General features: G+C 29.7%; 1 protein-coding gene across 4 annotated transcripts in view; it reads right to left on the bottom strand.

The window, feature by feature from the left end:
• The window catches only part of LOC142328254 (uncharacterized), a 246,896-nt gene that overhangs the window by 179,661 nt on the left and 40,262 nt on the right, over positions 1-26,973 (bottom strand). For all 4 annotated transcript variants that reach the window (XM_075371921.1, XM_075371919.1, XM_075371918.1 and 1 more), the window contains one exon: positions 16,716-16,770. In XM_075371921.1, the coding sequence (XP_075228036.1) occupies positions 16,716-16,767 (52 nt within the window). In that variant the 5' untranslated portion in view covers positions 16,768-16,770. The remainder of the gene's footprint in view (positions 1-16,715; positions 16,771-26,973) is intronic.

Here is a 26,973-nt window from a genome sequence, read left to right as displayed (position 1 = left end):
GAACCAAATTAAGGAGTAAATTTTACGGTATCGTATGTAATTTGAGCCGAGAAATAGGATAAAACAGGTCCCAGAACTATAACTCCAGTAGTTTTTAAAATATCAGACGTAAAATAGAAAATCTGATGTTGAAAAACAAATTTTTTTTACGTTTGTAAGACAACAGCTTTGTTAAACGATTAATAAATGTTAAATATTAGCAAAACTTGTAGGGAATTTAATTCTGAGAAAATTAATGTAAATGCAGCCAATAAAAACTTTAAAAGATCATTTTTTATTAAAGCAAACCAGACAGAAAATCATATTATTCTTTCAGCACCTAATAAACATTCTTTTTAAAAAATTTTTAGTTAATCAACATTTACGGACAAAAGCAAAATTTCCAACATGTACATTTTCTATTGAATGCAAGTAAATCATCGTGTTAATGATGAACACTGTGATTCAGCATATTCAACATAGCCCAGGCACTAGTACAAGTGAATTTCATGTTGCACTGGTTTGTTACAAAGTGTGGCATATCCTATAGAAAGAAAATTTTTATCCTTTCCGCCTGCAGAAGGTTCAAAATTTTGAGCCAACAGATTACTCCCAGCAGTTAAACTTCTGTCATTGGCTTCCAGACAACGCCGATGAGGTAAATTCAGTTTTATTTACCGATGAAGCCACTTTTACAACAGAGAACTTTAAAAACTGAAATTCTTCTTTAGAATTCTAAAAATAGTCATTTATGGAGCGAAGACAATCCACATGTATGGTGGAACTAGTTTCCAACATAGATTTAACATCAATGTTTAGTGTGGTATTATTTATAACAAAATTCTGGACGGTTTGTTTTAAATGAAAAACCTTACGAAGATGCATACATTCATTTCTTGAGAAATAATTTCCTGGCTTTTTGGAAAACTAGATTGCAAATGATTTTCCCGCAAGATGGTGCAACGCCACAATTTCCTTTAGTTGTTCTAAATCATTTGAATGCTAATTTCTTCTGGATTGGATGTGATAAACAAACAATTAGACACCATAATCAGCTAACTTAACGCCACTAGATTACTTCATTTGGGGCCACATGAAAACGATACTATACCGGCAAAATGTTAATACTAAAGAAGTGTTACTCATTAAAATACAAAATGTTATTGAATTATACAAAACGATCCTGAGATTATACAGAAAGCCGCTGGAAACATTTTATGTCAGGAAGAATGCTGTGTACATTGTGTAGGAGGGAATTTTGAAAAATTACTGTAACTGATGTTAATTATTCTGTTACCTTTTATCATTTCATGTATTTTATTTTTTGTTTTGCTATATTAAGGAAAATGTTAATTAGGAACAGAAAAAGTAATACGATTTTCTGTCTATTTTTGGTCTGTTTTGCTTCAATAAAAAAGACTGATTTTTAAAAGTTTTTATTTACTTTTTATTGGGTTTCCCGACTCAATTTACATAAGAAACCACCAACTTTATTCCTTATTTGGGTCCAAAAAATTACAGTAGGGCTTCTTTTTATTAGAAAAGTTTAAATTTGGATGAAATCTTTCATCAGTCATATAATTTGAAAATAAAGCGTTGCCATAATTGTTTATGTGAAGTTTTTTCATTATTTTCACCGATAGAACATATCGTGAAAATTCCTGTTTCTTCGTGGAACACCCTGCATAATAGATTATTACATTTTGCATACAATAGCTTACAAAAGTTTTGTAACCGAACAGTTATTATTGAAAAGAATACATATCTCAACAACCGTATAAGAACTGTACTATTCATCAGATATGAACTTCTACTTTAAAAAATATAAAATGCAAACAGAAAATTAAGCATTTTCACGTAAATGTATAGCACAGGTTTATACAATCTTTTTTATTATTTTAATTGGCCCAAATCGCTTTCTGAGTCGATACTGTTTATTCGCATTACAACATTTAATCGCGTTAAATTAAAAATAGTAATGAGTACCTTTTTTTATTTTAAGTATATAAAAATATAACTTGCAATTATTTTGTGTGCTTAGTTCCCTTAGTTCCCTTACAGCTGTGCAGATGCACAGCTGCGCAATGATTTTAGAAGTATTGGAATAAATTGCACAGAGAAATTTATTCCCTGTGCATCTACAATCAGCTATTGCAAATATACTCAATGAAACATTTAGTTGAGACTAGGGCGTAGCATACAACGCAACTTTCTTACGGAAGATATTCTTAGGGAAGAAATAGGATTAGATGACTAGTGGAAAAATGTATCTATTATGTAGGATATAGAAAATTTGATTTCCATTTTGTACATTTGTATACAAAATGTTACATCAATCTAGTACAAACAAGAAAAATTCTAAAGAATTTGCTAAGCGTCAGATCATGATGTTATATTATTTAAACCGTTAAATGAGGTTAGATGATTGTCCAGGTATTTCACAGTTAGCGCTTCGCTTCAGTAATTATGTATGAGACAGTACATTAATTGAGTATTGTAAAAGTCAGATAGCAGAATGGAATGACCCTAATTGTAATTATTGTGAAAAGATTCTGACTAACTTACAATATCGGGTAACAATATTAGCTCTGAAAGATGTAACGGACGAGCTTACTTGTGCATATCTACAAAAAAGTAATTTAATAATTACTGATGCTCATCGGAAATTAAAATGAACAGACTAAAAACCAAATATTTGAGACAAGAAATTTTTTGGAGTGACACTGTAAGAGAAATATTATCACAGCATCAAAATTACATTGAGATTATTACTATTACTTGATTTACTGAACGTGTATGTTTGCACTTAGAGAGCAGATTTCCAGTTTATCAAATCATCATATCAGAGCAGACTTTCATTATCAAAAGGTTGGCAAGCATTTGATAATGAAATTATATGGCATCTAAGTCTGTTTTTTTTATATTCACAAAGGAATCAGTTTTATTTAACAATTTGAACCACGTTTTTACGATGTAAAAGGTTTTATTAAGACTAGAAAGAATCTGACCGTTTTTTTCTCAGAAATGTGCTTGTGTGTGACTTGTGTATTATAATTGCTATGAGGGTTACGGATTTATTTATTTACAGAAATACCTTATCTTACTAGCAACATACAGATGTATTGAAACACAATAAATTATGTTATACGGCACAAACAAAAAAAGAAAGAATTTGCGATCATAAATATGTCCAATCTTTCTGACAAAAGATGTCGGTAAATATGAAACGCATACCGATTCCAAATGAATAACAGTAAACAGTAAAAATTGTTTTTGTCAATCTAAGTAGCCCTTTAAGCGGTGGGAATTTTTATAAAAGGAATTTTTTCACAAGAGGGTAGCATAAGACTATCATTGTTTTAGCGGTTTATTTTTATGTAATATTTTAATCGTTTGTTTATGTTTATTTAAGTGTAAGTTTATTAATAAAATTCGTTACTAATGTATCTATAGTATCGGCGTTATTTTCGAATATGTTAATCAGAAGAAGGAGGTAGTAACGGTCCGGATAACTATCGGGCGTTGAGACTTATGTTTGCGGAAACGATGAGGAAATATAAGAAAGTGAACGAGTAAGGGAGCAAGTTAGATGAATCGAATAAGAGGCGCGCGCAAGAATTAAACAATAAATTTGATCAAAATGCAAAAGAATTAAAAGAATCGAATAATATATTAGACGATCAGGGAAAAGAGAATGTTCAAAATATAAATAGATCTGAGAATAAAATATTACTTACGGGAAAGGAGTTTAAAGAACATGTAGCCGAGGAAATTGAAACGATTAGGAAGGAAAATTTATAAATAATAGATAACGCTAAGAGTGAGATTAGGGATGAAGTAACGAAACAAATTCAAAATTTTGAGAAAAGGTGACCGAGAAAGATTTAATTAGAGCAATTTGTCAGTCCGAAACGGGTCGCTTAGATAATAAAATTGTGGGATGCGTTAGGGATTTAAGTGAAAAACAAAATGATATCAAAGACCGGTTAATTGTGACACAGGAAAAGGTAGCGTTAATGAAACAAAATTAAAGCGATTACAGAACAAACAAATAAAAGTTAATGAAAAATTTTCTAATGAAATCACCGATGTAAAAAATAAACTAGCGGGGGAAAAATCGTAGAAATTAATATTAGACGAAATAGTATCTGAAACGTCGTAATAATAGCTATTTTGCAAAACCTATTAAGACACGCTTAGACTTGAGGAACCCGATTGAATTTTTAAATGAATTAAAGGCTAGAAATATTAAAGATTGGAGTCAGATATGTTCAATATTACGTAGCATTTTTTCAACCGATTCAGAAACAAGATTGCGGTTTTCGTTCGTAGAGTCTCAGACAGGGAATTACAGGATTTTTGTGATAGTTTTAAAGAGAAATTTTGGTCGGTAGATAAACAGAATGAGGTCAGAAGTAAGTTACACTTTGGGAAATTTAAATCAGGAAATCATACGAGTTTAAGTCGGTACTTTCATTTAAATTATAACACGGGAAAATTTCTGCAACCGTCTGTAGGAGAGGAGGAGTTAGTTGTTCTTATTTCAAATCGTTTTGATCCGATTATAAACAGAGTTAGAACAGCACAAGTAAAACCGCTTTAGAGTTTACCAAATTACTAGTCGGTTTACAACCGGAATTAAAGTATTTAAGCTATAATAAAAACACTAATCGACATAAATATTATAATTCACGAAAATCGGATGACGATCCAAATTTGTATCCTCATTACGACGAACGTTAGAGAATAAATGATAAAAATGAAATTAATCTAAGCATAGCGGGGGACATACAAGAGATAGGGAGTACAAAGGTGGCTATAATTTTGAGAGGTCTAACGGTTATAAATGAAACGACGATGTAATTTTTAGAAATAGAAATAAAGGTTACTATAATAATAGAGAGGACAAGTACTACGGTAGAAAAAATGACACTTCAAATTATAAACTAAACCGTGATAATAAAGAAGGTACTAATAGTCGAAATAAAAATTTAAACACGCGCACGGCTAAGAAGAAACTTGTCAACAGCATAACGAAAACAAAATAATAAAAAATCAAACCGTTCTAATAGAACGATGACCCCGATACAAATAGAATAAACGTACATAAGGAAAACCATTAGAGGTTTCGCCAAGAGATGTGGATCCGCCCGCGAAATCTGTCGTAACGGAAAACTTTAAACACCATATATTCTGACTCGCCTGAAGTACTTCTGAAGGAAACCGAAGAGAACAAAATTCTTAATAAAAACGAGTGCGATTTAATTGAAATTATTAATGTATCGGTAGGAATTCAAAATTTTTACAGCCGTTAGAAAAAGCTAATAATGAAAACATCATAAAATAAGTATTGAAAAATTAAATATAACAACAGCGACGAGTACTAAAAAAGAAATTACAAATAAAGAGGTAACCCTTAAAGTAAATTTTGGTTTGTTTGAAAAAGATAATTTGGTTATACTACATAATACATACTTAAAGATTTGGTTATACTACAAAATTTAAACGTTAAAATAATTCTGCGAGTAAATTTCCGTAATAAAAATTCTGTCGTAATTAATTTTAAAGAAAAGCACGTTAACATTAATAAATTTAAAATTCCTTTCGTAATGGACAGTAATAAAGATAAATTAGTGCGAGATATAAAGGTCGATAACAACGATTACGATTATTTACGGGGTAAACAAATAAGTGACGTCAAAGAAAATGTATCGGATATAGCGAGTAAAATTGAATTAGAGGAATTTATTAATATTTTTTACGAGTATAAAACTATTTTTTCTTATGTACCCGGTAAAATAAAAGATTATCGATGTAAATTTAAAATCGATCAAAGCAAAAAATTTAATAGGAAACGTTATCGTATTCCGTTTGCAAAAATAGGGGCGGCAAGAAACGAAGTGAATAAATCGATAAAAAATAATATAATCGAGTTAGGCGATTCTGAATATACGAGTAATTTAGTAGCCGTTTCTAAGCCTGGTACACCGATGAGATTAGGTGGTGGTGTAGACTGTAGGATCGGTGAACAATCTTATTATAAAAAATGGCTTAGCCCCGATTCCCGTCTTGATAGGCGGGTTTTATTTTTGCAAAGTTATAATATCGTATGGAAGTACATTAAAGGAAAGGAGAATATAGGAGAAAAATAAATAAACTGAATAATGATTTTCTTTTAAAACGAAATCGCTCTAAAAAGTAGAACATAATTTTTGTTTATTATAAGATAATCAAAATAATTTTCAATATTTATAAGAATTCTGAGCTCGTAAAATATTTACTGAAGAAATTCGAATAGGTAATCTGCGATAATTAATAAAGGTAAAAATGTGAACGTAAATTAAATCGATAAGACAAAATAATTTTTTTTCGGCGCACAACGGGTTATTTTTTACAAATGCTGAAAATTATTTTCATTATCTTAAAATCACCAGAAAATTTATTTTCTACTTTTTAGAGCGATTTCGTTTTAAAAGTAAACCTTTGTTGTTTTTAAACTTTATTTAATTTTATTTTTGTATACGTAAATATTTTAAAAAAAATATATATAAACCCTTTAGGAGCAAAACTATATTGCTGTAGAAGTAATATGAAATTTTATAATCTATATTTTTTTTTGAGAAATTAATTCAGACGGAAAACGCGAGCGCGCGCGCGCGAATACACAGTGAGACATTAAAAATCGGTATTTTCAGCTATTTTATTACTTTCATCATTATTCTTGACGTATTTTGGTACTTTTCGTTTGATTTTTGCGAAAATTACTGGAAAGAAGGATCTGTTTAAATTTAAATATACGTGTACGACAAGAACACCGTACGATAAGCTACGTCATCCTTGAAAATCGCATATTGTGAAATGTCAGGTCCCACTTATATTTTTATAGGACAATACGCCTTCAGTGTGTTTTACGTTTCCCACCTGAAACTTATTATTTCGCGTCGTGCGTGCCTGCACAATGTAACTTTTTTTTTTTAATGTTCTCCCTGCATTTCTCGATTTGTATTAAAATAATGTACAGGAGTTATTATATATATGCACGATAATTCATTATTTACAAAGTCTAAACTAATTTTCCCCTTTCCTTCCTAATACCGATTCAAAATTTCTATGAAAATAAAATAAATAATATTTATTATTACTTATTTATTATAATTATAAATTTATATTTATCGGTTATTTCCTAATAACTATACTAACTTAAGAAATTCTTCTTTCGACATGCGACGGCCGTGGTTTCTTCGAAACGGTTTTTACATAGTTTTGTAGTCTCAGGTCGGCGTTCGTGAGATGTGTTTAATTGAATCTCAATCACCAAAGAACACCGGTATCCACTATCTAATGAAATCGGTAAAAAAGTTATTCTTAACCTTGCTAGGATTTGAACCTTAAAACTCTCGACTTCGAAATCAGCCGATTTGCAATGACGAGTTAACCGCTAGACCAAGCCGGTGAGTACCGATTACGCCTGCTACTCTTCAAGATTTGCGAAATAGAATTGTTACAGCAGTGAATTAAATAATCTGGGACCGGTTATCAATAAAAATAATTTGGGACGAATTAAGATAACTGTTATTTATAAATATCGACTTTTACATCCTTGTACGAAATAAAGGAAGTATTGTGATCGCGCGATTAAGTTCGCGCGATCACAATAACTTAAGTATTAAGTTCGGCTTCCAGTTTCAACGGAAATTTCCATTTGACCATCCCTGAATCCATTTTGATTGTTTTCGGCGTGACGTCTGTACTAGGTACGTGCGTGTGTATCTCGCATAACTCAAAAACGATTAGGATAAGAATTTTGAAATTTTGGATTAGGACTGTAAACATCTAATCGTGCATCTCCTCTTTTGATTGCAATTGACTTGACCAAAAGCGTCCAAAATCAAAAACAATTTGATTTTGGAGTTTTCCTTAACCGCAGAACTATAGTAGTACAGTAACCGCAATAGGCCCTCATCGAGAGGTTTTCAACGACGTATCATAAGCGGTACTTATTTTCATCGGTTCCAGAGTTACAGCTAAATAAAATTTTAATTAAAGAAATATTCGGCTCTTACAAGGGGAAGGTACATCGGTTCGAATCTGACTTCATTTCCTTTTCTTTTTTTTATAAATGAAAAGTACATAAAATTTTATTTCACTAATAGTAGATTTTTTCATGTTTTTTTATTAAATTATTTATTTTAAATCGTTTTTACAATCGGTGCTTAATAATTATTAATAAATCGATACAATTTAAAAAACATTTCACCGGTATAAGGAGGGGATTAAAAAAATGTCCCACCTTAAAGTTAAAAAAAATCAAATTTACTCAATACGACAACGGTTTCATGTGAAAAAAGTATCACGCGTTTAGCATACAACAAGCCCTGCTTACAAATACAGCAACATTTTGATAATCCCTTACCGTATGGGTTGGTTACATGAAAAATTGTTTCAAGCAAAACCTTTAGGTAACGTTAACAAAACTAACGACCACTTTAAAGCGATTCGATACTGTGCCTATTAAGGTAGGTATAGCTTTATTTTTTCTCCAAAACCCATTTTTCCCCTGGACCAACGGTTGGTTATATCAAAAAACTTTAGTTACATAAGTTTTAGACCCTTATTCAAAGAACAGTAAGAACTTTAATTGAATTCGATATAATTACTTAAGAAAGTTATATCCATATTTTTTTTTCGGTCATCCTTTGCCGTAAGGATCGGTTATATAAAAAATTGCTTCAGAGAAAAGTTATCGGGAATCTTTACAGGATTAACGACCACTTTAAAACGATACGATACTGTGCCTATTAAGGGAGGTATGATTTTATTTTTGTCTTTAAAACCTCATTTTTTCCTCCCCTGAGCAAACGGTTGGTGATATCTAGAAACTTTACTTTATATTAAGTTACTAGGTAAAAATAGTAAAACATTTACTAAGTTTTAGGTTCTTATCCAAAGAATCGTAGGAACTTAAACGGGTTTGATATTTTTCTTAATAAAAAAGTCATATCAATGTTTTGTTTTTTCGAAAAAGTGCCCCATTTCCATCCCCACGGTCCGATTTTCGCCGTTAACAAGCCCGCCCGAGATTTTGGGTGGAGTTTTTTTTTTTTAGGGAACAATTTTAAAGTGATTGGCGCAAAATTACGGCGGTTATCGTGTCCACAAGAAAATGAACTGTTTTTCAAGAATGTTCAAGTACACCTATCAAAAAAAAAAATCCTAACCACCTCAAAAACCCAATTAAGCCACCTGAAACAAAATACTCTACAAGTAATCCATATCTAAAATAACAAAATTTAAAAAAAACCAGAAGAATAAAAACCCAAAAACCATATATAAATCAAACCAAAGTAAAAATATAAAGAACTCACTACATCCAAAAACAAACAAAAAATAAATAAATATAAAAAAATTAACCTAAAATCAAAAGGCAAAACAAAAAAAAAATATAAAAAAGAGAAATATTCAGATATAAACTATAAGAAAAATTAATATAAGGGAAAAAAAGAATTAGAAGAAAACAAATAATAAATTAAACGTAAATTATAAATAAAAGTAACCCCCGCCCGCCCACCAAAAAAAAAACTAAATATTAAAAAAAAATCTAAAATAAAATCCCTTGAATAAAACCCAGAAAAAAAGGAAATCCACATAAACAAACTAAAGAAACAAAAAATGCTTAACTAAGCCTCCTATAAATCGGCTATCTTGACTACCTAAAAAACAATGAATAAAAATAATACCGGAACACAAAAAAAGTAACGATTTAAACACAGCGTGAATTAATAAATGAATAAAACAAAGAGATGAAGACCCAAGAGAAAGAATAAAAAATATAAATCCCAACCGTCTAAGAGTAGAAAAAGCAATAATCTTCCTCAAATCATTTTCTAAACGAGCGGCACAAGTATCGCAAAAATAAATAAAATAATTAAATCGAATAATTAAATAAACACCAGAAGTCACCAAAGTAGAAGAACGAACTAAAGAAGAAACAGGGTAGGAACTGCCGTCGCCGAAGGCAACCAAACACAAAAGGGGAACCGAGCGCTTTTAGTAAAAGAAGCAAATAAACCAAATCAATAAAATCACCGTCAAAAAATATAATGGAAAAGAACCAAAATTAATAAATAAACCGATACACAAAATTAAAAATACATCGCCTGCACGATTTATTAATAAAGTAATAAGACCAGAATAATATAAAGAAACTCTATTTTGATAATAAATAACTAAACAATAAAAAATTAACCCGAGACCATCTCAGCCTAATAATAAACAAATAAAATCAGGTATTAAAATAAAAAAACCGTACTTGGAATAAATAAAACAACCAAATAATAAAACCGAACTAAATTTAAATCACCAAGACTATAAAATAAAACACAACTTCTAATTAAAAATAAAAAAAACAAGAAATTCAATCAAAAAAAACATAGAAAAAGAAATTAAAAAAAAAACACTCAAAAAAAACGAAATCATATTCAAACAAATAAATACCAAAGAAAAAAAAAGATTGTAACAGAAAAACATAGCCTATCCTCAAAAAGATCTTTGACATCACAAATCAAAATTTTAAATTAAAATAAATAAGCAAAATTAAAAAAAACAAATCAAATATTATATAAAAGAAATAAGGAAACAATAAAGAAGAAATACATTAAATTCACTATTTTTTACTTGTAATTCTTTAATCTTCCTCTGGTGACAAATACACATTCATACACAATCATACAAAATTCTCTTACATAATAAAAAATTAAATTGTCTACCAATCCTAGATAACAATATTTTATCCCCACCTTTGTTGTAATAGATCCCCCTACATATATATATGATTCATCTTATCTTTAGATAATTATATGTATCTCTTTATATAACCTGATTGCTATTTCTTTATATAAAGGAAATACAAACTACTATATATGTATATATATAGTAGTGGAGCTTTGCTGGTTGAAGCACAAACTTTCATGAATTGAATTAATGAACTGTGAGTCTTTATTACTGTGTGGGTTGATTTTGAACTAAATGATTTTATTCAATCGAATGAATAATATTACAAAAATAATAAAATTAAATTTACATTATATAAAATAATATTAAATAAATTTAAGAGATTTTGTTTAACAATAATGGGCTTCCCGTAGAGATCGCCTGTGAGGTTGGAGTTGTAAGGTAACTCGTTAGAGGCTAGACTGATCATCACCATCAACTAATAATAAATGGGGTGCTCCTGTGGCGCTGTTTTGGGAGCACCTTCAATGTGCTCTCCACTGTCACGACATATTTAATTTCTAACTTGTTCAGTACAAACAAATAACATACCCTGTACTACATCAGAGCATATCATATTCCCTAAGCGCTCAGTAAAAATCTGAATAACACATCATTAACTATGTCATAGCATATTTTGTTTTCTAATTTTGCAGCAAAAATAAATAATACATCCTGAATGTATTACTACTTAATCAATTCCTTGCCCAAATCCTACTTGCTCGACAAAAAATTAAATACAGCATGCAATACGATAGCTTACAAGATATGCTGCAAAATCAACAAGAAGCTTGATAATGCATCTGTAACTGTGTCAAAGTATATCGCATTTGCTGCCTCATCAATAAAAGTAGTTATTACACCCTGTACTATGTGAGAGCAATATAACATTTTCTCTCGTTCAGTAAAATCATAAATAATATATAAATTATTTATATAACAGTTACCACTTACCGACAATCTTTAATAGTAATGTTCCAGCGCTTTCAGATTGTTAATCCATCCTCAGGAACAATGATGTGTTATACTTTATTTACGTCACATATCATTAATTATACTAAATTGAATTTTATAAAACTTTGAATACTTGTTTGATTAATATTATTCAAACGTATATTAAACAATAATTTTAATTCTCAGGTCGGTAATACTGCTTCATACTAATAAACATAACAATTGAGACCTTCATACTGACATGATGCATAATGTTGACTTTATTTTACCTTTAGACGATCGATTGTTATAATTACATTTTTATAAAATTTAATTTACTATAATTAATGACATGTAAAGTAAATAATTATAAAGCATAACACATCATTGTTCATGAGGATAGATTAATAATCTAAAAGCGCTGGAACATTACTATTAAAGATTGTCGGCAAGTGGTAATTGTTATATAAATAATTTATATATTAATACCAACGGGTCTTGCTTAATAAAATTCATATAAATAATATACTCTGTACTAAACCTAAGTGAGCTTATTACATTTCTTACTTTTTTTGTAAAAATACAAATAATATACTCTGCAATATGTCAGAGAATAAATAGGATGTACTTGCTGCTTGAACTGCAAGATTTGAAAGAATAAATCCTGTAATTTGCCAGAGCATATCGTACTTCCTACTTCTTCAAAAAAGTATTTAATTTTTCTTTTCACTGTGTCAAAATATAACAAGTCGGTTACCAAAAAATGTTAGTAATATACTTTGTACGATATCTAACCGCAAGACAATTTTAACTTGTTTAATAAAACCCTACATAATAACCCTGCACTGTGAAAAACTAACTGATTTTCCAACGACAAAGAAAACAGAACTCAAACTCAAAGTAAGTAACTTTCACAACCACTCAGGCCAAAATCAGAATTCAATTACTAAGCGAATTTGCAAGCAAATTTGTCTTCAAATTTCTTATGAAAAAAAACTAATTGATTTTCCAAAGACAAAGAAAACAGAACTCAATTCCTTAAAATTTCTGACATCAACAAAGTAAGTAGAGTACAAAAATGTAAATATTTGGGAGAAATCATAATATCAAATATAATTGAAAAATGTGTGGGATGAGGAATACAGTACAAAAAATTGAAACTGCCTATCATCTCATAAAGAAAGTTTATCATAAACATTCCCTGTTATATAACTCCAAATTGAGGCGCTAAAAAACTGCAGTTCTACCAGAAGCACTGTATGGGGCAGAATGTATGCATTGCTTTTTAGAACAAAAAATAGCAAAAGTAGAAATAAAAATCTTAAGAAAACTCAGGGACAAAAATATGTAAATGAAATTTATAAATTGAAAAGTAATATAGAAATTTACAAATGTGCAGTAAAATTTAAGGTTCTTAATCTGAGAAAGAAGATTTTAGTTTTATGGTCATTTATACAGAATGAAAACCAAAGATTAGACAAAAATGTATGTAAAAGTATGAAGTAATAAAATCATTTATAACTGAAATTATGGCAACTTTACCTGGCAACTCTCCATTGATCTTATTGCTGTGGTTTAGTACTTTTTTTTCATTTAAGTACCATTCTTCTTACGATAAAGAAATTAATTGTAAACTTTCAGAATAATTCTGATAAAATACTATGCGATGTAAATTTTAAACTAAATTCATATAAAAGTTATGAACGCAATCGTTTCCTAAAGTATATTTTATTTCAGCAGCCATAAAAATAAACAGATTCAAATGTTCAAGTATTTGTAATTTTCAAGTATAATCAAATTGAAGTATTTTTCAATATATTTTTGTGCCAGAAAATATTTTTGTATAATTATTAATATTTTCATTTACGTTCATATGAAAATTCAATTTTAGTTCCTATAAAATAGTACAGTAGAGACAAACAACTGCATTCTGTGCTTCATTAGAACAGCTTTTAAAAAGTAGGCTAAACATGCCTAGACAAATTTTTTCTTGTCAATTTCAAATACTCAGATTTGCTATTCAGTACCCGCTATATATGTATTGTTACAAAACTTAAAATCAAAACAATTCTCATAGGGTCATTTAAAAGAAGAAAGTATTTTGTTTTTTAGTTCTCAAAACTCATTGCAGTTCCTATATAAAATTTAATTTTATAAAAATAACGCCGCCACATTGGTTAATCAAGCTAATGTAAAATGCATTATTTTTTTACTAAATAAAATGTATGTCTGAAAATAATTATTAAATAAAATTAAATGTTAGAATAGACCTTAATAAAATATAAAAATCATTCTACATATCAATAACTCTAACAAAATATAACAGTTTAAGATTCCTGATAATAAGCTTTATAAAATTATCGGATTACATTTTCAACTCGTTTAACTAAAATTTAATAACTCCTCTTTAATTAAGTATTATTAGCTTAAAAAAAAATTACCAAATCTATGTTTCATATATATATATATAAGAGTAATAAAGTTATTACTTACTTTAAATAACATCCTAAATTGTGTTCATTAGTTATTTTTCTAGAATATTCTATAAAAAAAGTTCATCATTATAAACCCACGTACATACACCAAAACGTTAACGACGAAAGTGAAATTGATTTCGGTAGATGGCATCATAAATACTTTAAAAGAAATTATTCATAATTTTACATATAAGAAATTTAATAATAATTAAAAAAATTATATAGCTTGAAACACACACTTTTTGCCACTGTTTGTTCAAAAAATATTTATGATAATTAATAAATAAACAGAATAAAATTGTTTCTAAATCTTTTTAAGAGATTGAAAAATTTATATACATTTTTAATTATGATGCGTTTACAACAAATTATTCCTCGAATTAAGATTATTTTAAGTCAGCTAAAAATTATTGATATCAAACAAAAACAAGATCGATAAGTAATAATGTATTAGTTGTCAGCTAATTAAAAATATTGTTGAATTCAGCTTGGGCATAATTATAACAATTATTTACTAGCACAGTAAAAGTAAGAACGTGTAAAATTTTTGATTTATTAATCATGAGGTTTAATAAATTTTTGAATTTCACTCATTAAATTGCCGTTCAATAAGTCTTAATAAAAACAAACTTGGTTTTGTTTTTCTAGGTTAAAAAATTTAATCACTATCTTCCGTACAACTTAATCTTGAATTCTTAATAATATTTAAAAATGCATTCACAAAATATACAAATTTTTATAGTTATTTTTCTTAAAGAGAGTGTGTGTGGTGTGTGTGTGTTAAACTTTTAAAACTGTATAATAACAAGTCCTATTCTATACCGTAGCAGAATTGCAAGTGTAAAACGGTTAAACCTTCAACACGCAGCAAATCGTCTTGCCATCCCTCTCCATGTCTAACCGCAGCATGCACGTATATCTTATATAACGTACTTTTTGCCCTTGAAAATTAACTAGAGCGCATTTTTTTGTTTCAGTCTGTTATGACTTACTTATTTCAACTACTTTTTAAAATTTGAAAACCGAAATTTTTTGCGATCACAATACTTTCTTTACTTCGTATAAGAAAGTAAAAATTCTCAGTATAAATATGACTAAAACAACAATACAAAATATTAGATACCGATATAATCAGTTTTGAAACTGTACAATTTTTTTTAATATTTCAAATTAGTTAGATAACCTTACTTGTCAATTTATCTTATCCATGAAACTGTACGACTCTGTGCATTTGTCATTCTTTAATATCAGACCAACTTTTAAAGCACAACTTGAAGTACAAGATTACAGTTCATCGTTAGCTTAAACGAATACCTTTATAAAATTAACAAAAAATTGTGAATATTTCTCTCTTAACTCAATGACAGAAATTTTTATCACAAATTCATTATGAAAATTTACCGATCAATTTTTTTTTTTGCAATGCGTTCCAGTACATCGATCGGTCTAAAAATCGATTTTCTCCAATTACTAATAGGAAAGTAGTTAAAAAGAAAATGTTAACAAAAAAAAAAGGATTTTTATAATTACATGTTTAATGAATATGTTCAAAAGATCTTGCTTTCCCCCTTATGCAATCACGATGGCATTTACTACAAAATTACACATTTTTCCCCTAAAACTTTTGTCCGCTTTATGAAATCATATAAATGAGTTTTCAATCGACTGTGAGTGGTAATTCAGGATGTTTGGATCTGAAGAAAAGTCAAATTCGTCTTTGAAGATTACCTGACCAAAAATCATACGAATGCGGTTACCGTTCCAAGTTGTTTCTCGACATCCTAAACATTCAAAAAAAATTTGATCGTAGTCGTCTGTAATTTTTAAGATCGTAGCGAGTAATATTTAAAAGACATACGACTATTTCTCATGAATTGTCATCGAAATGAATTGTCAAAAATATAAACCGAAATAAAAAATATGAAATTTGCGTATACTTTTAAAAGAAAAAAAAATTATGGATAAAATACGAAACGTTTGAATAATTTAAATAAATTCTTGCACAACTGAAAGGACCTGTCACGTTACCCCAAGTGCCAGAAAATAATTAATTATAATGTATATTCATTATTTAACTATAATATTTTGATTTTTACGTGTCAATTTTGGGATGTACCGTTCTTATTTTACGAGTTTATTTCCTTCTATTTAAATTTTACACGTAAATAAAGTTATTTATGTAAGCATCGTGACAATTCAGTTGTACACTAACGTCTACATTTCACGACAAAGAAAGTCACTGGCAGATCTCTGTTCTTCCTTCTACCAGAAAAAACTAATCGTACAACATTCGTAAGGGTTTAAGCGAGTGCACGACAGGTTTCAGCGTTTGTCAACCGATGCTTTGTCGGCACCCTATAGAAGAACATGATGGCAGACGGGATTACAGACATTGCTGGCCGTTACCGTTTACTCTTTGTCGAATTAATCTGCAAAACATTTACAACAGTTAGAAGGCAATTTTTAAACGGTTCTAGTGTGTATTTTGTTTCGTTTTTTGGTTAGTATTATCATAATAAACATAAAATCAATGCAAAATATAAATTAAAAACTTACTTGCAACGCGATCGAGTGAGGTACGTGCTATTTCATTCTCTGCTCTGAGCATACTCTACGACAGAAAAAGAAAATTATAACAGATCTAATAGTAACATGTTTTTTTTTTTGTATTTGTTCAAGAGTTATGTATATAAGATATATGTACTCTAAAGTAAAACTCTTTTTATAATTACACTGCCGCTTGTGCAAAACAAAAAAGAAATTTCAGTTAAAAGTGACAGTAGTCAAAACAAAAAACAGACGCTATTATATGTAATGATTTCAACAGTGGTCACTTGTACGTGACCACTGTGTTCATACTTGTTTGATACTAGCAGACCCGGCAATGCTTGTATATATATATATATATATATATATATATAGAGAGAGAGAGAGATATTTACTTTAACCACCTACAGCGATATTATAAAATTAATATTTACAGAGGTCGAGAAAAGTTTTAAATAAATCGGTAATAAAATTTAAACATTTATATTTCTCTAAAGTAAACAGTTTATACAAAATAGAAAACAATCATTTTACCAGTTCATGGACATTTACTTTGTAAATCGTTGAATATTTTCAAATAAATTTACTTTTGTTAGTTATTTTAATTAAAGGATCCTTTATACTAGTATTATTGGAATAAAATTTTGTTCAAACAAAATAAAATGAAGTATTTATTTTTTTTACATTACATTTATATTACGTTTTACACATTTTTTTATATTACAGCGTAGACAACAGATGCGTAGCTTATAAGTCCGTACGGGTAACCGCTCGATACAGTCCATCATACATTTATCCGTCTGGTTACAGGAGCGTTTCATTAAAGCCCTGTAGTAAGTCTATTAGTTATTATTATGGCAAAAGATACCAGAATTGTAGGTAGTACTGGTAGACAGAAAGTTCTGGGTTCGAATTCCGGTCAGAATTGGCTTTTATATACGTTTTATATAAAATTGAAAATAAACGTAAGTGAAGAACTGGATGTCTGTCTATTGCCGATACAAATCAATAAATATAAAAATGTATTAGGTACTAATACGTGTAAGGAAAGATAATGTGGAGCGACTTATCAACCGTTGGTAGCCGCGATGCTGTCGAGGTAACACCGCCCTTCCTCTCCGACAAACTAAACGCTAAACGCTTCACTAAATACATGCTGCAACATAACTCATATTTTGATAAATAATTAAATCTATAACGTACATTATATTAAATTAAGTTAAAAATTCCAACGGCGACTGAGTTCGAACCCGGGACCTTCCGGAAGATTCCATTTAGGAGATCAGTCGGCAAACGGTTTAGTTGATGTTTGTTGAAGAATTAAATAACATTATATTTTCTGTTCTTATAAACATAAAAGGATTACATAAAGTAGGTCGCTTATAGCGTCTAACTCAACATTGTATTTATGTGGACGTCTCTTACTTTTATTATTAGAACCTTAAATATAATCGAGTTAATTACAAGTTTTACATATTCATTTTTTTACACTTTAATGCTGTATTACATTTTATAAATAAGTTTATAACGTTATATCATATTAAAAATTGATCGATCCGTCGATCAATTGTTGTTAGCATGTTGGCTACTAAATCTACCGGTCTCGTGTTTGATTCCTGGCAAAAATTTCACTTTTTTTTAATAACTCATTAATTTTATCGACCATATTCTTCGTTCGTTAAAATACACGTGTAAGGTATTACGAGTAAATAAAACTGGAAAAATTTTATCTGTTATTATGTAATATTAGAATCTTTTTTTTTTAAATTACTTTACAAAACAGATAAACTTTATCGTAATATTTAAAAAAAAAAAAAATTATAAATATTAAGGGAGATTAATTATTATTTTAAATAAAATGTAATAAATATAAAATAATCGACAAATCTTGATTTAATTTAATTATATCGAACGTCTATATAAGAAATATGTCTTTATAAGAAAACGTCTATATTAACGTGTTACTCGCACAGCAATACTCATACGTACGCACACACACATGTACACATGTTTACGGTTGTATTTGAATTGTACAACGCTTGACCAGAACTGTCTGACGGTAGCCAATCAGAGCGAAGGAAGCCAGCCACCTGCGCTTGTTTATCCCCCTCGCTACTAGATGCGTCATCCCAAAAAAATTAAATAAAAAAAGATTTACCTCTAAAATTCCTCTTAGCAAAAGTCCTCTGTCAACGTATAAACTATACAATTTTATAAATTATGTTATGGTATTATTTTATCATTAACTCTTGAACTATTTATTTTTCATTTATTTATTTTTTTTTATTTATTATTAAAGCATTTGTTACTACAAGAAATTTATTTAATTACATTTATTTATCATGAAACATTTCGCTTTAATCAACTGATTTTTTTTAAAAATCTAGCACAAATGAAGTATTACAATAAAAATACCTTCAAAACTAGAATGATCTAATATACCGGTGATACAGATGCGGTTGATGAAGCTTTCTATTATTTAATCAAATCTAATGTTCAATCTTGTGTAATGTCTTTATCAGTAATGCAAGATTTCGCACGCACACACACACCGCGAGCAAATGAAATCTGTTACTCCATAATTACAATTTTTGCTTTTTAATTTTTATTAAAATACGAGTAGACCCGGCAATGCTTCGCTATTGCTATATATATGTATATGTATGTATATATATATATATATATATATATATATATAGAGAGAGAGAGAGAGAGAGAAAAAAAATATAAACCACAGCGAGTATTTTTTTTTTAAAGTAAATTAAAATTATTATTTTAATTTTTCAAAGGTTAAACGTATTTTACTAAAAAAAAGAAAACGGTTGTTTTTATTTTTACTAATCCTTAAAGTTTTTTCCATAGAGTATATTACAAAGATTTTCTCAGAATTAAACTACATGTTTGTTTAACAGATTTATTCTACATCAAACCTAAAAAAACGTGTTTTTCGTCACTGAACTTTTCTGTTCTACTCTGGATATCGTGAAAATAAGGGATGATAGTACTGTTTTTTTTTATTCTATTTTTCAGGTCAAAAAACATAAGATACGATCAATTTTACCCCTTATATAACGCCTTAAAAATTTCAGTATGACTTATTTCACAGGGGAACTGAAATCCGAGCGAAATCTACGCTAGCGAAACTTTACAAAGAAGCGTTTTCGGACATATGTTTGTATGTGAACTTTTTCCTTTATTTCAAGATCTATAATCGGTTCCCAAATTATTTCCCTTTCCCCCAAAATCACCCTGTATTTACGATAAATAAAATAGAACTGATAGTTACCGTTTATTTAATGTTCCATTTCGGACAAACCTCAAATCAGGTGACTTTTTATTAATACAAAAGTGCACATTAAAACAATCGCACGCGCGCGCATAGAAATTTGATATCGCATATCACTAAATATTTAAAATTAAATAAGTAAAACGAATGAAAATTGCAACAACGGGAAAAGAACTGCTCCTCTGTTACACTGAAAGTCGTGGGTTGAATTCCCGCCTAGTTATGGTAAGCGTATAACAAAACAATCAAAACGTAATTAATAGCTGAACCGACTTAAAAGTGAAAAATAAAATTAATTACTCGATTTCCGTAGCTGAGCGGTACCGTCTCGGCCTTTCATTCAGAGTACCGGGTTCTAATCCCGGCCAGATACGGTATTTTTCATACGCGACTGAAAATTTCCATTTTCACGTTCCCGCAATAGAAGTTTCTTTGTAAGATTTTGCGGTGAATTATTTCATCGATCGAAAAAAAAAATAAATAAACATTGTATAGATAGATGGTAACAGTGGCGGATTGAGTCATCACGCACGGCTAGCAGGAAGTTGTTTGGCATAGTCTAATGTTTGACATAGCAGAACTGCGGTTCAAATTCAGTAAGTCAAAATTAGTAAACAATAGTGAACCGTCTCTTTGTAATAGCGAAACCAAACGACCTGCTACTATGTACCTCATATTAAAGCGCAAACAAATCATCCAAATTTTGAACCGGCATGCTGGTTCAAAACGTTTTTCTTTTTCTTTACTTTTTTTTTGAAAAGCGACTAACAATGGAATAAAATGATTTTTTTCACACGTTCATAAGTACGAAATTTACTTCCCCCCCCTCAAAACCCTTTATCTTTTCTTTTTTGGGATTCCTCAGACATAAAACTTTGAGAAATTAAAAAAAAATCACACACCTTTTTGACTGATTACCATACTTTTCCTTCTTTCAGTATACCTTTAGATGTATGCCAGGAAAATAGAATGAAAAATATTTTCGATCGGTTTATATATATATTCTGTGTATTTTTCATTAAAAAAATTATAATAAAAAGTCATTTAATAAAAATTTCCAAAAAACTTGTAAGATGACATGTAACATGTAAGATTAGAGATAATTTATCTTAAAAAATAAAAAAAAACGTAAAAAGTGATCCATTTTGTTAATAAATAAATAATTCAAAATGCATAAAAAAATAGTTTCTTAATTCACGTTTTAATTTTAGTTCATTTTTACTTCTTTGTATGAAGTAAGAAAGTATTGTGATCGCGAAAAATTACGATATTCAGATTTCAACTGAAATATCCATTTTGACCATCCCTGAATCCAATTTGACTACTTTGGGCGTGACGTCTGTACGTACGTATGTACTTAAGTATTTGGCATAAGTCAAAAAAGATTAGCCGTAGGACGTTAAAATTTTGTGTTTAGGACTGTTATAACATCTCTTTGTGCACCTCCCCTTTTGATTGCAATCCACTGTACCAAAAGTGTCCAAAAAAGACCAAAATCTAGTTTCTAACTGCAGTAATAAGCCCACATTGAAAGGATTTCAACGATATATCATAAATGGTATTTATTTTCATTTGTTCCAGTTATAGCAAAAAAAAATTTTAATTAATGAAATATTTGAAAAAAGGAAAGGACATCGGTTAAAATCTCCTTTTTCATCTACATTTTTTTAATTTTTTTAAAATTTATTAATAATTATTAACCTTTCATTATAAAAAAAAAAATTACGATGAATAATAAATCAATAGCAAAAAAAAAGATAAAATATCTACAATTATTAATGAGATAAAATTTTACGTATTTACATTTTAAAAAAGTGTAAGTGTAATTTAATAGGCGTACAAAAAATCATGTGTTGTCAACATCAGATTCTATGTAGTTAAAAATTAATAATATTTTTACATTAATCATAAATTTTTATTTTTTTTTTTTTTTAATCATTTAATGGTATTAATTTGTAAATTTATTACAATTTTTATACTCATTCATTAAAACAAGATTAATTTTATCTTGTGGTTTATGTTCAGCCCAAATAAAAAAATTGGTTATTAATGTTTAAAGAGCATTATTATTTAAAATTTCCTTTTAATTTCATGGAACAAGGATTATTTTTTTTGCACTGTGAGTATGAGTGTGTATTTGTGTGTATGTAATATATATATGAAATAAGAGAAATACATTTATCTGACAAATATTCGCTCCAGTGAATTTTATACGTGTTTATTCTCTCAAAGAATCGGACTTATAAAACATATAACGTTATGAAGTGTGATTGGAATCGATGAGCCTTCCCTTTAAGATCCAAACATTTCATAAATTAAAATTTTATTTTAATTTCGATCGCAATCGAAAAGTGTGGTCCACAATTAATGTTACAACAGCCCTAATCTAAAATTTCAACATCCTACGGCTAATCGTAGGATTCGTTATAAATAACGAACATTTTCGGGTAACCCATCTTTTTCTTTCTTTTTCATGTTTAGCCTCCGGGAATTACCGTCCAGGTATTACTTCAGAGAGATATGTGTCTGTAAATGAGGTATTTGTACAGTCTCAATTCGACCGTTCCTGAGATGCGTGGTTAATTGAAATTCAACCGCCAAAGAACACCGGTATCCACGATCTAGTATTAAAATCCGTATAAAAGTAACTGATTTTACTAGGACTTGAACGCTGGAACTCTCAACTTCCAAATCGGCTGATTTAGGAAGACGCGTTCACCACTAGACCGATTCGGTGGGTTAGTAAACATCACTGCGTTGTGATGTTAGTGTCCATGTCTGGTTCTTCGAACGTAAAAATTATAATTAATCTTAACGTCAAGCCTATCTAGGAAATATATTTAATGTAAATATAGTCTTATGAAAGCAAACAATACGAGGTGTATTTTCTCCTCCTTTTAGGTAATTAGTTATAAAGGAGGTAAACTCCTAACCTGAGATTAACCTTCTCAGCCGTCCCTCTACCGAAGATTTATGACTTATTGTTAAGTCGTCATAGCTATTACGATAATAAAGGAATTACTTAAAACCGATTACGGTCACACATTACTGACATCAGATATTTTTTATTTCTCTGTTATAACATCCCTACTCCAAATTATAGAACGTAGGAAACCCCCTTAGTTCTTTTGCTTTTCTTAACCGCCTATTAATAATCTGCCTCAAAATGTTATCGTTAATTTTAACCCTCTTCGCAGAATTTTCTGTAAAAAAAATAATCTGACGAGTAAGAAAAATCACCTAAATGTATCGATTAAAATTTATTTCATTCCTTTTTCATCAAAATGAAAGGCTTTCAAGAAACAAATGTATCCCGTGTGCTCTTTCTTTTTCGCTCGTAAGTAACAAACATCTTTACCGTTGTACGATAAATTCTAATTTATCCTTGTATTTTTATTTAACATCACACTATTCGGTAGTCACTTATTCTAAAGAGAAAAAAAAACAAAATTACCTGTATTTTATCGAATCGGGCTATAGAACTGTTTACTTGTTCTTTGGAGTACAAGAAAGAAGTAATTATTTTTCTGCTGTTGTTCTTAATAAGATCTAGTTAAATCTTTTTCCCCGTTAATTTAATTAAATTATTCTCTTTTACAGAAAAAAAATAATATTCCGTTTTCAATGATTTTTTAATTCGTTTTTTTCATCGCTGTGTAATATGCGCTCAATGCCTTTTAGCTGTTTATTTTTTTGAATTTTATTTAATCTACCGATCATCGATGCAGATATTTAATATTTCTAAGAACTAATATAGACTCACCGCATTCAATTTTATTTTATATGTCGCTCTAATTAAAGTTTTACCTCTATTTTCTTTGATTTATCCGGTATTATAAGAGTTATTTTTTTATCGATGTATTTCCATCCTTAACCTTTCTTGATATTAATTGTATAATGCATTATCAGTGCAAAATATTTGTAGATTTAATACAGGTCTGTTGTCCTGTCACCGTCTGAAATAATTTTACCGTCTAGACGAAAACAACTTTATACTTAATTACATCCGGATAGGAACAGAACTTCTTAGGCGCACTCTTTGATTTTACATAATCGGTGTTATGCTAAATATATGCTGTAATTTTTTTCTCAAAAACAACCGCTTTAATGTAATTTAGTTAATTACCGAATTCTTCGTTAAATACTAGCTAAAATAAAAAATGATAACTAATTGAAAACTTCAAGTTAATTTCTAGCGATTTCAATTTATAAATTTCTTCTGTATGAAATGAAGCGCGTCAAAACAGAGGTACTGGAATTTCTGATGAAAGATGCTATATTTCATCGGAAATTAAATACTATAGATTATCTATGTAGATTATTTGTAAATTCATTTCTACATTAAATAAATCGTGACCGATTATTTTTTCGATTATATTTCATTAAACTAAAAGACCCCTCTCCTATATCTCCCAAATTTTGAAAAATTTGTTATCTATGTCGATAAGAAGATTATTGCGCTATTTGTTTTGTACTCATTATTCCGGTGAATTTACCACGTCGATACTACTCTCGATTCTACTTTCAAGATTTTATTATTTTTTTAGTCGATAAATTAATTAGCTATATAAGCGTGAAAATAAACGATTGAAATTTTATACGAAAAAAAAATCGATCCTGACCGGAATTTGAATTCAGTACTTTCCAAACGAAAAGCTGAGATATTCATTATCTTTCTGTTACGGAAGTCAAGTTTGAGACGCATTTTGTTATCTTATTTCATCAGACAGCAGATCTTAAGATTTCAGATTCGTTGTTAATTTGTCTTTTTCTTCAATTTCACATTTGAAATCTCCTAAGCCTCTTTTTTTTTCTTAGTCTCAGTGTTTCATCCGTACTTACGCATACTCCAAACATAACTTTACATAAGATGCTTCTATAACTCTAATATCTTCTTACGTAAGTACAGTTTCCGTTAAATAATATGCGCGTTTCTAAAAGATCATCCGATTTTGAAATTTCATAACTATTTAGCTTTTAGTCCGTTTTGATCGAGCAAAGTACCGTTAGAAAGCGGGAACTCTCGAATTTCACGAGGTTGCCGCCGGGTAGCTCCAGAACTTCGTTCGCTTCAACGTTAGAAAAAATGGCGACTTCACGACAGAAATCACGCTTGTTCTCACACAGCGTGAGTTCGTATTTACTGTTCGGTGTGATTTCCATAGCGAGTACGGCGCTGAACGTCCTTCCGCTAAGAGAATTAGGCTCGTATAGACGATTTAAAGACACGGGTTGTCTACGTAAGGGAAATCAAGCGGACTACCCCGTGTGTCAGACCACGATATGGAACGAATCCTTCTGACTTTCTCAAGCAGCCCCCGAAAATAAACTCGCCGTGCCGGTAGAAAAGTAAACGTTCTCAGAACGTCTATCCGGTTTGTTTTGTGTGTCGTTTGCTTACGAAACCGTACAGGATTCGGTTACCGCAATCTCTTTATGAAGGTGACACCAAAAACACCGACGAGTGGAATTTTGTGAATTCGTCCTTAATAAGGCGGAGGAGGAAGAAGATGACTATTTTGTAACGCGTTTAGTGTTTAATGACGATGCTACTTTTCATTTAAGCGGGAAGGTGAACCGCTACGATCGATATTAGAATGACGGGGTACGGAGAGATGCCGCGTGAATTTGGACAGCATGAGAGAGACTCTTCCAAAGTTATATTTTTTGTGCGGTTTCGGGGGAAAAGGTGAACGGTCAATTTTTTTTTCTTAGAGAACACTTTTGTGGGAACAACGTGTCTCGATACGCTTGAAAACCGACTTTTCCCTCTACTAGAGGTCGATTCGGATTAGTTATAACGGAAGGGGGAACATGTTAGCGTGGTAAGTCCCACAACACGAAAAGTCTGAGTCTGAGGACTGCAGGTAAAGGCCTAGGAATTCTAGAGGCGGTGAGCTACCGGGGTAGCTTATGGTAAGTGCTTCAAACAAAAAATAAAGATACCGTACACCGTCGTCCCAAGGGATGCGTTTTGAGCAGCTATGACTTTGTATGTAAAGAAACTTTACGAATAAACCTTTAATACAAAATTAATTTTAAGTTTTTATATTCCATATTTTTCAAAATACATACGATTTAAATCGGATGATTCTTCTTGGGACACACTTGAGCCGTATATTTCCTTAACTATTGCTATTCTCATGTAATTATTTTATTTCACGATTTTCATTTTTTTACAATTTTATTAAAGTATCGTTCAATTCTTTTCTCTTTTATGGATATATTCAATCGCTTTTAATTATTTTTTTTTACGAAGATTCATTTTTCGCTCGATTTTTTCTAATTTTGAAATCATCTGTTTAATATCCTGCGTTTCATTTTCAAAAAAAACATTGTCGTGTAAAAAGGTTTTATTTCCTCTTTCTACGCTGATATGTTGATCGATCCCTTTATACTCTTACAGATAATTTTTGATATATATATTTATATATTATATTAGAGACAAATTAATACGTACAATTTCAGTTTATTACGTTACAATTTAAGAAAAAAATTGATAAAAACGCAAATATTATTTGATGGAAACGAACAATTACTTAAGATACAAGTTACATTTTTTTTCAATTTAACCGATTTATAAGGTATTTTTATAGTTAAATCTCCTTATAAGATACGAGTAAAGTTAGTTGAACGTATAAACAAATGAATGAAATTTTTTATTTCCAGATGACGGGAAACAAGAACGTTTTCCGTAGTTGTTAGGCATAAATTGTGCATATTACTGTCGTTGATTCTCGGGCTATAAAATATGTGAAAATATTATTCATTATTAAATAAGAGAAAACGATTTTTTATTTTATTAACATATTGTAACGTGTGAATTTCTGTATTAGTACAGACAATTTGTCATCGAAACAGGCTGTATTTGAAAATCCTTATCTACAGATTGATCTTTTGTCCGTGCGTTAGGGGTGATTAGGGAAGCTTAACTCCAGATTTTTAACATCCCCTCCCGTAGATTTTTGAAAAACTCGAAAT

The sequence above is a fragment of the Lycorma delicatula genome, chromosome 7 (genome assembly GCF_047948215.1).
Source record: "Lycorma delicatula isolate Av1 chromosome 7, ASM4794821v1, whole genome shotgun sequence".
Classification (NCBI taxonomy): domain Eukaryota; kingdom Metazoa; phylum Arthropoda; class Insecta; order Hemiptera; family Fulgoridae; genus Lycorma; species Lycorma delicatula.
Note: the sequence above shows the minus strand (reverse complement) of the source record. Positions and strands in the feature narration are given on the sequence as shown.